Below are 14,632 nucleotides of genomic sequence, written 5' to 3' on the forward strand. Positions count from 1 at the left end.
AATTTTTGTGTTTTCTTGACAATATAATTTTGCAGATAAAGATGGCGTCCCCAGAAAAACAGCGTTCTTAGGTTCAATGCCATCCACGGCAGGGATGGGAAAAAAAGGTAAGATTTTGAAGAGTCAGTATTTTACTTATTGAATAGTGTGACCAGTATTTAAGACATTAATAATAACTAAAATAGGATGATCTAAGGACTTTAGGAGTGAGAAGATGAAGGGAGAAGGCTGTGGTTAGGCAGGAGTGGAACAAAATCCTAAGGGAGGCCAAGGCTAGACTACAAGGGCTGTAGTGCCAAAGAAGAAGAAGAACTAAGATACACATAATAGTAATATACGTTACAAGAGCAGTATGTTGACGTTTTCATGGTCGAGGAAAAGATTGAAAAAGCGAAACGTAGTTGAGCTTTTTTAATTTCCGAGAACATGAAAACAAACATACCGCTCGTGTATCATACATTATTTTGTGCGAAGATCGTTTATTACATACCTGAAAGACGAATTTCTAATTAGTTGCAATGAAATCTCCATGTTGGTTTCTGTTTAATGACGCCAACTTCGGAACACCAAAATATCTGTCTTCAACATTGTTGCTGTAAAATGTTTTCTGTGTTTACTATACTCCAGCAGGCCGTGATATACGTCTGTCTTTTTTTTTTCCCCCAGTCTATAAATGCGAACTTAAAACAAACGGTAAGGTTATGTAATGATTTATTTTTCATTTTAATATTTTAACATTATTTATATAACATATTGCAGCAATAACATCGGCATCTGGAATCTCGTTGATTTTTTCACGGCTTCCTTAATGTTACTTGTATCAGGAATGCAATAAGTTTCGTGGAGTAGTAGACTTTACTTAATTTTTGCAAATATTTAAAAACAATAATTAACATTGCAATTTAGGTGAAATTGCAGTGGTAAGTTTCCAATTTATAATTATTACTATGTTAAACATCTCTAAAAATAATATGTTAAAAGCCTAAAGCAGTAAAATGAATGTTGCGCTTAAGCGGTAAGAAGAGGGAAATTGTTATGTGTGTTAGGTTAGGAACACTGAACGTGGTATTTCACACTTACCGCGTATTGGTTCTGTGCGGAAAACAAGCAAATATGCACGATCTCGCACAAAAGTAAACAGAGTTACATGGGACTAATATATTCCTAATATCGCGGATGCTCGTGTAAAGGGGGTTAAGTATGATTTCGCTAAACTGCGATAAGTACAGATTTCAACTGTCCATAATTACTTTTTTCTTGTGTTAAAGGTGTTAAATCATTCTTCCATCCATGATGCAGCTACAGTACTCCTTAGTTTGTGAAAAAGGGGATTTGTTCAGTACCAAAGGAGAGAAGTTTACATACCTTACAATTTGACTTAACCCCCTTTACATGAGCACCTGCGATGTATTTTCATCTTTGAAAACAATGCATTAAATTCGAAATCAGTCATCCAAGGAGTTAAGAGTATACCTTCACATAGATCTCATCCTAAGGAATTCAGTAGTGCTATAATCTGAAAATTGAAAAACAATCACAATGAGTGTTTTGAACTCTGTCACCAACTGCAATTCAAGATTTCATTGGAAACAACTATACTGATATGAGATATCAATTCAGGTGTCTTTACAAAAAAAAAAAAAAACTACAGTAAAAAAATTTCATTTTCAAATACATTGGATGTGGTATTTCTTGAGCAATAACAATCATTGGACTGGAAATGGATGGTACCTATTTTGCGTGCATTACATTTATTTTTACACTCCAGCCAAAATACAAAAGTTGTATCAGATAAGGTATGAGTACTGCCTGTGTCTCTCTTTCTGAGCTGTTTCTTTGTGGGGCAAGATGCAGAGAGGAAGGGTGGGATGTCGTATAATATATACCACATGTACAGTTAGTACTATCCTACATTCAACACATTGGTCTTTTCAGTATTCCTTTCGTTATCTATGGAGCAAGATCAGGCATCGACAAGTGAATGTATATTGTGAACACCTCCAAGAAGGAAGAAATCATCAGTTATTCACAGCATTGAACGGGCTATAATAGCAAATGTCATTAAGGGGGGTGATGAGTGAAATTTCTGTTTCTACATTTTCAAGCTACGTCCTTGATTTTTTGTACACTTAATCACTGTGTTATAGATAATGATGTGATGAAGCTTCATTTTTGTGAGTCAATTAGTTTTCGAGTTATTAACAAAAACATTGTGAAAAATTTGCTTATTTCAAAGTGAAATGTGTCGCTCAAGTTTTGAGTAAAATGTTTGAAATTTTTTTTGTGAGACCAGTGTAATTACACACATGCTTCATTCTTCTCCATTTTTTTGTTCTGTAGCCTTTTTCAATTAGAATGAATTAAATAAAATGCTTTGCAAAATAATTATGAAAGAACTGTAGGTCTCCAAAGTAATCTGGGCCACTACAACAGATTAACTGAAAAAAAAAAACAACCTTCTTTCCCCCATAGCTAATATACCAGTTCAGATTTTGGTGCATTTATTGCCTTTACTTTATTGTAAATGAAAACTGATTCAACTGTGGGTTTTTTAACAGCTGTTTTTGTCATTGTTACCAGCTTTTCTATCTTGTTTTCCTCAACTACTATTCTCTTGCTTTTCTTTGTCTTTCCCCTTCCCCCATTTTGTTAATGTACGAGTAGTTCTTCATTCAAACTATCTTCAAATGTTTTTTATATCAGTGTACCACATGGTCTTATCAAGAACAGTAATTTAATTTAGATTGCCTGTTATCTGAATAGATATACGTTTAATTAATTAATTCTGCTTCTATATGCAGCTCTCGAAACGCACAGAGCAGAGAAAGCAATGACTATAGATACACTCAAACATCTTCATGGATCATTGAAGTCGTGTCCTGAAGAAGATGTAATTTCTGAAGACCCAAGAGCATTGAAATCAAGCGTTCAATTAATGCCACATCAGAAACATGCATTAGCATGGCTTATGTGGAGAGAAAGAGAGAAACCTTATGGTGGAATTCTTGGTAAGTTCAAACTATTGTTTTAAATGTGACATACCATGCATATATCATGTATATAAATATAAAATTAATGTTCCATTACTGATTGTGTAAGTTATAGTAGGATGGTGGACCTGTTCTGAGTTTGTATAAAATGATATACTTATTGGTTTCAGCTGATGACATGGGTCTGGGAAAAACACTTACTATGATATCTTTAGTTTTGAAGACCAAGGAAGAAAAAGAAAATGACAGTGAAGGAGTAGAAAAGTCTGATTCAGAAGATGAAGATAGTGAGAGTTCATGGGCTACAAGAAAACGTAAATGTATGTTAACTTTAATTGCTAATGTATGAATTTTATTCCATATTTCACTTTTGAGAATTTTTTTTTAAATATAGGTTGTTAGATATGAGTTTTGAAGGAGTGAGTTCTTTGCAGCCTGTGAAAGAAACATCATTGTCCAAAAACAAGGATTTATGTTTGATAGCTACATCTAATGTCGTATCAAGGCAGTGTTAAAATTAGGTTTTTTTTTTTTTTTTTTTTTTGTGATGAAATAGGTCATATTTTGTAAATTATCAGAAGTTTAACAAGTGGTGTATCTTCAGCACGATGGAAAGAAATAATGATTTTTAAAATTAAAATCAAAATCAGGTTTTCTTTATTAAAATCAGAATTTTTTAAGTTAAAAACCATAGTTGAAACAAATTAAACCAGAAGCTCCACAACTGAATGCTCAACCTAAAATACACAGGCCTAATATACCAATCAAACATCTAGTTAATTATATGTCTGCACCAGCATACAGGCTACCTAAATACATGGAAATCATCATCAGAAACAACATACAATTCGCCAACCACACTGCACTCAAGAACAACACAGACCTAGTCAACCACATCAAGAACAAACACATAGCCCACAATTCAACACTAGCATTGTTTGACATCACCAATCTATATGCTAACTACCATACTCTACGTGAAACAATAAAAATACTAGAACTTATGTTAAAAGACAACACACCACAACCACAAATAGATAAAAAAAAAATCAGAAAATTATTTTCAAATAGTTAAGTTCCAGTGGCATAATATTGACCTCACAGAATAAATTGTTATGTGTTTTAAAATACATATGTAAAGACTAAAAAATGATTTAAATCGAAGATTTAAAATAATCAGTTGATGAAAATCACTTTGATTAAATCAATCCACCCTGACTTCAGAACTTGTAATAAACGGCTGGCACATTAAAAGTCTTTTCTTGAAACACGTTAATTGCCACAACATGTGTTACTGCTGTAGTAGAGACAAAATTTTAAGAACATTTGAAAACGTGTAGAAATTTATATTTTTCTCATTTAAGGTATTTTCTATTAGTGGAAATTATTTTTATTAGGTAAATATGGTTACTTACGGTAGCTGATAAAATATATTGTAACTATTGTTTAAGAAAAATGCTGTTTAATCGTGCATGAGTTATAAGCTAGGAGGCCTAGGTTCAAATCCCACTTGACCGTGAATTCATAATTTGTGTTGAGCAAGTCCGTGGTCCAGCATCACAGGGGTTTCATCCAGGTACTATGGTTCCCCAGTGACATCCCAACAATTCTTCGTTACCATCACCATTCATTGCGAGTGGAACATAAACCCATCATCTTCATTGCGCTCTGTATGGTCTCTGACAAACTAAGTGGTCTACTCTTCTTGGCACTAGTGACATCTGTGAGCATGCTTATAGACTTGGAAGAATAATTGAAAGTAAAGGGCCCTGCTATTGGAGGACTGAACCCTTACTCATTAGTGTACAACATATTGTGCCTTTAAATTAGCAATGAATCTTCATTAATGAAACAAAGATAGTATTCTCTGTTTTGCACTTGTATTTGTAGCCTATACCTTATTTTGGTGAAGGTTACTTATGTCCCAGGCACTATAGGAACTTGCTAAAATACCTTGAAAATGCCTTGGATTTATAATATTGATTATTACTAGAAATTGATGTGATCACTGGGAGAGCCTAAATACGTACATTACTTACATACGAAAATCATCGTGCGTGAATGAAGAATACGACCATATTTCGTTACTGTGATAGTGGGTTTCTGTGTCGCCAGCATAATAATAATAATAATAATAATAATAATAATAATAATACTACACACCTAATCAAACCTAACCTAACTTCTCACATAATACTACATACCTAATCAAACCTAACCTAACCTCTCCACAATACACACCTAACCTAACCTACTACACACCTGTATTAACATTCCTCACGTTTAGCATAATTTTGGTTGCATGTATTGCAAACCCTGCTACTCGTGTCGGGAGCCATCTAGTGGAATGGATCATAATGCCAGGAAGAAAATATGGCGACTTTTATAATAATTACATTTAGTTCGTGCAGTGTATGTTTTGTAATATATTAAATGTGTTAATTCCATATATATATATATATATATATATATATATATATGTATATATATATATATGACCTGTGTTAATTAAGTTATACAATGAAAGAAATTTTTGCTTCATGTTTACTTCATGAATTGTCTGCGAGTACAGATAAATAGTGCAGTAAATATTCTTTTCTTTATTTTTTATAAAGTTGCTGAATTATTTTTACTGCCACTGAGTTTCAGAGACTACTGAAGTGTGAACTAGTGTCATATTTGATCTGTGTGAAAAACACTTATGGGTCATTCCACAAAAATGCGACATTTTCACGAAAAATAAAAATCTCACGAATCTCTGCTTGTTATATGTCATTTTTTTTCGTTATGATCCGAATTTTTTGAATCTGATGACACTCATTGTATAACAACACGTATGTGGTTTAAGAGCGCGAAATTGTCTACTAGAAATCACATATTTGAATGCACATTTAAGGCAAATAAATCATTACTTCTGTATGTTAAATGCAATTAATAATGAAGTGCGGACCTTTGTTAATAATTACAATGCATAGAAACCGTAATACAATGATTATTTCGTGCTTGATTACTATTATTACAAGGAAAGGTTGAGAGTTCGTGTGTCACGCTCAAATGGACATTTGTTTATATTTCTTCAAAACCATTTAATTTTTTCATGTTTCATAAATGTAAAAGTGAGAAACATCACATAACAATCAACTTCTTATATGGACAACATTTTGATTTATGTACGTATTCTACAAGAAAAACACGTGACACACGTAACACAATGACTGTGACACACGAACAAAAATGTTATGTTTGTGTGTCACTGAAGTTTATCCTAAAATCCAGTTACAAGTTTTGTTGTTATTGGAAGTCTTTACGTCTAAACATAATTAGTAGTGGAATTTCAAATACTTATTGTTGATTAAGATAATTGTGTGTGCGTGCACACGCACCTGTGCGTTTTTTTTTTTTCAAAGTACATAAACTGTAACTTAAACACTCTTGAAAATATGTGTTCCATAACTGTTGTAAGGGGGAAAAGAACTGGCCACGCTATCCCATTATCTCCTGGCCTAGTTTCCTCATGAGTGCATGAGTGGTGCCTTCTTGGTATCACTTGTGAGGTTCACACCTGTCTTTGGACAGACTAAATAACAACTGTTGTAAAAATATAGTGTGTAGGCCTAAAATTAGCATAAGACAATTTATGCCTAAAGTTCGTATAAAATATTTATTATTATTTTAATTCCTTGAATTAAAAACTTAAAAAATTGGTTTATGTTAATTTATTTCATATTAAAAACAAGCTTATGCAGTACATTTATATTGTAAATAGGTAGCCACCATACTAGGCCTGTGTATAAATAAATTGGTGTAATTATTTGCACATTAGGTAAATGGTACTAAATTTCTGATATTAATTTAAAATCGTTTTATTTAATAACATTAATTAATTTACCCTAGGTATCATTTAGCAATTCTAAAAGTTAGGCCTTTTTAAATCTATATTAGTTTTTCTATTGATATAAATATTAATACATTTTGAATATTTTTTGATAGTATTTTCAAGAATTTAAGTTGGGCTGATTATTTGGTTGGGTTTTTTCCGAGGTTTTCTCCAACCATAAGGCGAATGTCAGATAATCTATGGCGAATTCTCGGCCTCATCTTGCCAAATACCATTTTGCTATCACCAATCCCATTGACACTAAATAACCTAGTGGTTGATACAGTGTCGTTAAATGACCAAGTAAAAAAAAAAGACGTCAAATATAGGCTACATATGAAGTTACAAAATCTTGTGGTGGCGAAGAATTTAAAGTGTCTGTGATGTCCAAGGAAGGGAAGTACTACAAATGGTTGACATATTGGTATATTTGTCACATGACATTACACAGAAAATATCACCACATATGGCAACCGTGGATATTTTAAATTTAAAAGTGTATTTTAATGTAATCTAGTGTTGTTTTGTATAATAAGAACTGTAGGCATAGTGTATAAGATTTCCACAAGAAGTGATGTATTCATAGTGCATTTAAAACAATTAGTAACCAACATGACAGAAATGTTCGTGTGTCACGTTCGTGTATCACAACACATTTGCAATATTTTGTTTCTTAATAGCACTAATAATTTTTTTTAAAGTTCGTGATTTAGCAGTTACATGTACTACACAAGTGTCTTAATTGTTTGGAAAACAACTGAATGCATTTATGTCATTTGGCACAATAATATGAACATTTTCCATTTTGGTAATAAATTTAGTGGCAAGAAAATGTTCGTGTGTCACACCATACAATATTTAATATTTTTTGCATTATTAATTATTCCTTTTCATTAAGAATTTTTGTTTATATTTAGGAATATTTATGTTAAAAGACAGTAATGTCTTTTTCATGAATTACTAAGTATTTAATTAAATATCCTGTGAAGATCATAGTTAGGTACTTAAAAAATGTTATGTGTGTCACTATGGAATGACCCTTATTCTCCATTGATTGCAGTTGAAAAAGGAGGCACTTTAGTTGTTTGTCCAGCAAGTCTTATTAATCAGTGGGAGGGAGAAGTACACAGGAGAGTTAAAAGAGGTGTACTTGATGTTGAAGTCTATCATGGAGCTAATCGTGAAACAAAACCTCGGCGGTAAGTGCCCTTTATTGTGATAATATACGTTTTAATTGTTGTAAAATGTTGAGCTGTAATAAAATATGTTTCGTTTCCTAGAGAGAGAATTGTATGTTGTTGAAAGATTAGAAAGGATTTTTGAGTGCTTTTAACTGAAGATTCTGTATGTTTCATTCTGTGTTACAAAAATAATGCCGTTGTACATCATGTTATTTGCAGCTACAAGCATGCTTGTGTGCACACACACATAAACACATTTGCATATCATTGTTGATGTCGTATGTGACAGTATGGAGCATAATTTTTCTAGAGGAAGGAAAAAATTAGAAACATCAATAGGCCTATACTGATCCTTGATATCATATTCACTAATGTTTTCTACCATATTATTTAATATTATTCTGTAGGCCTATCGATATTTAATTACTTTTTTCTTCCTCCTGAACAGATTATGCTCTGTACTTTCACATACGAGGTTTCATTAAATCAATGACGATATGTATATACTTGTACTTGAATGTTATTACATACTTTGCACAAGAAATCTGACGAGAAAAGTATTCCACTTTACCTGTTCTGTGTGTGTGTATCCAGTGCCTACTCACTTCACTTGCATGATTCGGTTTCCGCATATTGTGGATAGATGGTAGGATTATGACCCATTTTCAAGTTGCATATCACTTCAGTGGACCACACTATGCATGATGTATATCTATGGGCAGTTCTGTCGTGGATTAGGGTGAGTGTATGTATAAGTGTAGTATAGGAAATGGGTAAGAATGATAAAGATGAAGAAAGAAGGGGAAACCCAGTACTGGCAGATATCCTACTCCTGTTGAATACTGCAAAGGAAGCCATCAGGCGTAACATTCCCATCCAAATAATGAATCACTATCAACAGTGACTTGTGCCTTCTCTTCATATGCGATGTGGAGAGATTTAGAATTTAACCTAGGCATATTGGTGTACAATCTAGTGATTAGAAGTTGTGCACTGCCACCTCTGCTAATCTGAGGTAGAAATTTTACACGAAAATTTCTGATCCTGCTGGGGATCGAACCTGGGCTGGATAGTCCAGAGGTAGACGTGCTACCACAGAGCTAACTCGGCAGACCACTACTAGTTCTTAATATGCAATTTCGTCAGGTTTCGTGAAGTTGTTACATATTTAGTATATCCTATAATAATTACATATAGATTTTATGACAATTTTATGAAAGTTTTATAATAAACTTTTTATTGAATATGAAATACAGTGTGCAGCACATACAGCTTACTGGCGTTATGAGCGGTTGTGGCACTTGTGTTTGGTGGGGAGATCTGTTTTCCTGTGCGAGAGGAAAATGAATCGGCAGTGAATGGTAGTGATTTACACCTACAATCCTGTGCAAATAGTGCACCGATGAGAAGCAATAAAATGTTATGTTGATCTTATCTTTTATCGAAGCATCTGTTGAAAATGATGTCCACCTTTCTGGATGCAAGAATCACATTGGTTAAAAAAATCTTAAACATCTTCTGCACTTCTCTATCTGTAATTTCACTCAGCATTTGCCTGATTTCATTTTCCAGCTCTTCAAGAGTGTGGATTGTTCACATACACTTTCTGTTTTAAATTCCCCCACAAATAAAAGTCACATACATTTAAACAGGAAAATTACAGATAGAGAGTTGCAGAAGGTGTTTCTATACTGATGTGATTCTTGCATCCAGTAAGGTGGACATATTTTCAACATATGTTTTGATAAAGATACGATCATCATAACTTTTTCTTATTACCTTTTACTGGCGCATTATTTGTATGGGACTATAGGTCTAAATCACTGCCATTCACTGCTGATTTGTTTTCCTGCTATGCGAGAGAGCGTTCAGATCTCCCAACTAAACATGTGCATTATGATCGCTCACAATATCTGTAAGTTGTATACTGTATGTCGCGCACTGTATATACACTGATCGACTACAAAATCTTTAGTACTATTACATGTATAGTGATATTTATTACATTAAAAGAGTGTAAATAATAAAATTATGTTGTGTATGGTTATGCCGTCTTGCATGTATATTTATTTCATATAAAAACTGTATTTTTTGATTGGCAGGTAATGCTGCTGCTTGTTAGTGAACATGCATATTTTGTGTTGTTTTACACTAAAAACTTTACATTTTTAATAAATAAAATTTTCTTTAATACAGATTGGCAAAACGTGACCTTGTAATAACAACCTATAACATACTTAGATCAGAAGGATCAGTTGTTGCTGCTAAGAAGGGAACCAGTAGCTATGTGGACTACACAAAACAGGTAAATCTTGTATGCATGTAGGATGTCTGAAAATTTTTCTTCCCTTCCTTTTGCACTGTGTTTCACTGTTCAGATATAGATACAAGGTGTAGGCATCAAATAATAATAATAAAATGTTCGTCTAAAAATATGTAAAACTGTTGCAGTAAACAAAATGTTGGTTTTCCTCATTGCTGTAGTCTGTGACCAAACTCTGTGGAGTGAAGAGGAGATAAAGTACTGTTGTATTACATGGCATTCCTCTCACACTTTGCACCTATTTCTAATGCAAAAATGTTAAGTTAGTGATGGTGTTGGGTATAATCGAATGATTTGTACAGATAATGAAATGATTGTTCAAATATAGCATTAAATCATTTGAATGAATAATGAAGTCATTCTGAGTCAAAAAGTTCATATGAATATGGGTCTGTTTTCGAACGGTTACGGAGATTGGCTCTTTGATTTCACAAAAACTTCTGAGATTCCATTGTACTAACTCGCATTTAGAGATAGATAACGGACAAATTTAAAGTTTATATTCATGTATGCATACATACCTAATATTCTAGATGTGCGGGGGGTCGATGTTTTCGCACATTTTCAAAGGTATCTCCTACTTCAATGCAGTGTTGCGCTCGGGCATGAATGGCGCTCATCGCTCGGGAGAGTTGCTCGTGGCTGTTCTTTAAGCAGCGTACAGCATTCAAAATATGGTCGATTAGCACCTCTCTCGTTTCCACCTTCCTTTGGTATACCAAGTCTTTCATCCAACCCCATAGACAGTAAATACTCTTCGATATGGTACTCTTCTGTTCGGAAAGCGTCGTTCATATTCAGCGACGGCACGCAAGAAACTTCCATCACGCAAACCATAAACATACACAATATCCGCGTATTCTGCAGTCGAAAATTTATAAGGCATCTTGAAAAACACAACTTAACACTTCCTATAACTGTACCTGTATAATTACTGTACTGTAGGTAGCTGACTGAACTGCTGTGAACAGATAAGTGATAGTGTATTTGTGTTATGTGCGTGTTCTGTGTTATTACATCAGACAAGGGCAGGCGATTGGACATTTGTAATGCCCCATCACCCGGTTTGTGAGGTGAATGAACTTATCTTATCCACATCGCTCACAATGCAGATTCCGATGTTACGTCATTCATTGCGATCTGTGACCTTGTCTCATGTCAGCAGCATATGGTAACGTCTGATTCACATTGGGGTGAGACGTTTTACCAAAAAAATGCATCTAGCTCCGCCATTGTTCGAAAACAGACCTATGTTCATATGAACTTCTTTACTCAAAATTACCTAAGATATTGTATCCTAAATTTTTTACCTTTCCTCGTGAATCACTCTGTATAATATAACGTGTGAGCATTGAATAAAATCTTTCGAAATGGGCCTATATACCTGAATTTTTAGTTTTTGCAGTGACTGTAATCAGAATTGCACCATGACCTTTGACATTTCCAACAGTTCAGAACTACATACAGTTTTCATCATCAGGGCAAAAGGGAAGACCAGAGAGGTCGCCTACTCAGTTGGACTTATTACACCAGGCTAATTTGAACGACTTGTTCCTATGACTCGTCTGGTCTTACCTATCTACTCTGGTGATGGAACCTGTATGTAGTTCCAAAACGTTGAAAATATCAAGTTCCAGAACATGATGCAATACACGGTAGCCTAATTTCGAGGTATATACCGTAAGAAAGATTAGCACTTCTCTTTTCATGCCATATCTCTGCTTAAGTGTTTTGTTAGGTGTGTGTTTTATTTAAATGAAGGCAAAGATCAAGTATTCTTGTTGTTACAGTGTTAATATGCAACACTCACATACAAACATACAAATCGTATTTAACTACCATATTTACTCGCGTAATAGTCACACTTTTTTTTTTCCTATTTTTATAACAAAAAACTAGGGTGCGTCTTTATGAGAAGAAAAAAGTTTAGTGAAAAAAAAAAAAAAACGTATTTAAAGGTGCACCAGCTCGAATGCTGAAATAATCGATAGAATATGTAACGATATATGAGCCTCGACTAATTTATATATCGATCACATTGCACTTAAAATGACAGATAGCAGCAGTTGTATAAACATATGAAACTTGTAACAATGAATACAGTGACAATAAGACAAAACACTTTATTGTTATTATTAATACTAGCCTTACTTCATTCACTGTCAGGTTCCGCATCACTGCTATAATTTGTCATAGATTTACATTCCTCTATGTGTTTATTACGCGGGGATTTTTTTTTAAATTTTAACGCAAAAAATTGGGATGTGTCCATTATGCAGGGGCATTCATTATGAAAATACATACGGTATTCAGTGAGTGACCATGTGTTTGTGTCTGTCACCTGTAACTTCATACGGCTTGTTGTGCTTTCATTACAATTCATATATGCCTTTTGTTTGCGTAATCTATTAGCGAATATTTGGTGTAATATATTGCTTGTGTGTACAGTATGGCTGAGAATACGTCAGAGAAGAGTGCCTGTAAGAGAAGTTTTGTGGTTCATAATGAAGATAGCCGTTCATCAGTGATATTATCGAAAAATGTGATTAGGACTCAAAACAAAACTTGCTTATGTTTCTGCTAAAATAGGCTATAAAGAGAGCTGCAGACTATTATAAAAAGTCAGTAAATTATAATATAAAAATTCGCAAGGAGGGTAAGGTGAAAGTTGTAAACTATCAACACCAGGAAAGAAAAGAAATATGTGGCTGCATGATAGAAAAAATTTCTTGATATTTTTATACACGTATTATTCACACTATAGTTCAGCAATTTTATAAAATAGAACACGTATTTAGGTTGCCTAGTACAGTATCTTTCTTCCTTTCCCCTCGCAAAATGCTGAGTAGCTGCACATTCCTTCCAAGTAGTAGTTGTGATTTCGATAGTAGTTTCTGAGTCCATTTATTCAGGTTCAAATTGAGCTCAAAGCAATGGATTTGTGGAAGGAAAATTCCGAAGTGTGACTCTTTGAGGAGGGGAAGTAAAGTGGGAAGTCTCTGCCATAGTAACTTCATGGCATAAAGAATAATGGAATAATCTTATATTATTCAACTGCTGTAAATTGGCTATTGTATTATCCAACTATGGGTACAGTATTTACTTTGTTTCATAGAGCACTGTTAACTAATTTTCATAGTGATATCTAATATCTAGAGGCATGAAAATATCGCAATCCCAGTAAACATCATAAAAATGTTTATTTTTTGCCCTTTTTTCAGTTTTTACTTATCATAATTACAACCCTTTTAAGCCAGTTTCATTACTGTGAATTAATGTTACAAATAGATATTACTGTGATAAATTGTATTTTCAGCTAAATACTGGCAATTTCGAAGAATACATAATATTTGTTTTATTTCAATTTGAATACATTTTTCAGATTTTGTTTCGTTCTTCAGGATGCAGCTGGGAACTTAATTTTTGTGGAGTCTGGCATACTGTTAACTGATGTCTAATATCTAGAGGCATGAAAATATCGCAATCCCAGTAAACATCATAAAAATAATGTTTATTTTTGCCCTTTTTTCAGTTTTTACTTATCATAATTACAACCCTTTTAAGCCAGTTTCATTACTGTGAAATAATGTTACAAATAGATATTACTGTGATAAATTGTATTTTCAGCTAAATACTGGCAATTTCGAAGAATACATAATATTTGTTTTATTTCAATTTGAATACATTTTTCAGATTTTGTTTCGTTCTTCAGGATGCAGCTGGGAACTTAATTTTTGTGGAATCTGGCACACTGTTAACTGAGCGTGTGCAATATTGATCTTTCCCTTCCTCTGATACAGAGCACAGGGACTAAAGAGTATAATTCTGATACTCTCTGACATCAACATGAACACTAATATTGTTCCCAGGAAGGGATGAAGGGAGGCACTAGCTGTTTGTAATACTTTGTCAATTTTTAAATTACAGTAATTATTGTTGATTGCCATTGAATTTAAACACAAATATGTTCATTCAGCAAAATGAGTCACCAACATATAACTGTGCACTTTTTTTTTTCAGTGTCATGGTTTGTTTGTTTTTGTCGTTATTGGTAACACAATTGAAATTATAGTCATTTAATTGAATGTTAACATTGATCATATATGTTCAATACAATTTATATATCTTATGTTCATTTATCCCTCTCAAATACATAAAATAACAAAACAGGTCTTAGCTGAACTCCGTATTTCTTCAGATAATTTTTTGCTATAAGTACAAAAAATTGATTCTATAACTTCACAGTTCTATTAATATCTTA

General features: G+C 33.4%; 1 protein-coding gene across 2 annotated transcripts in view; it reads left to right on the forward strand.

The window, feature by feature from the left end:
• The window catches only part of lds (transcription termination factor lodestar), a 58,695-nt gene that overhangs the window by 13,306 nt on the left and 30,757 nt on the right, over positions 1-14,632 (forward strand). For both annotated transcript variants that reach the window (XM_069841931.1, XM_069841930.1), the window contains exons 6-10: positions 36-107; positions 2,802-3,008; positions 3,161-3,310; positions 7,928-8,066; positions 10,245-10,353. In XM_069841931.1, the coding sequence (XP_069698032.1) occupies positions 36-107; positions 2,802-3,008; positions 3,161-3,310; positions 7,928-8,066; positions 10,245-10,353 (677 nt within the window). The remainder of the gene's footprint in view (positions 1-35; positions 108-2,801; positions 3,009-3,160; positions 3,311-7,927; positions 8,067-10,244; positions 10,354-14,632) is intronic.

The sequence above is a fragment of the Periplaneta americana genome, chromosome 12 (genome assembly GCF_040183065.1).
Source record: "Periplaneta americana isolate PAMFEO1 chromosome 12, P.americana_PAMFEO1_priV1, whole genome shotgun sequence".
Classification (NCBI taxonomy): Eukaryota; Metazoa; Arthropoda; class Insecta; order Blattodea; family Blattidae; genus Periplaneta; species Periplaneta americana.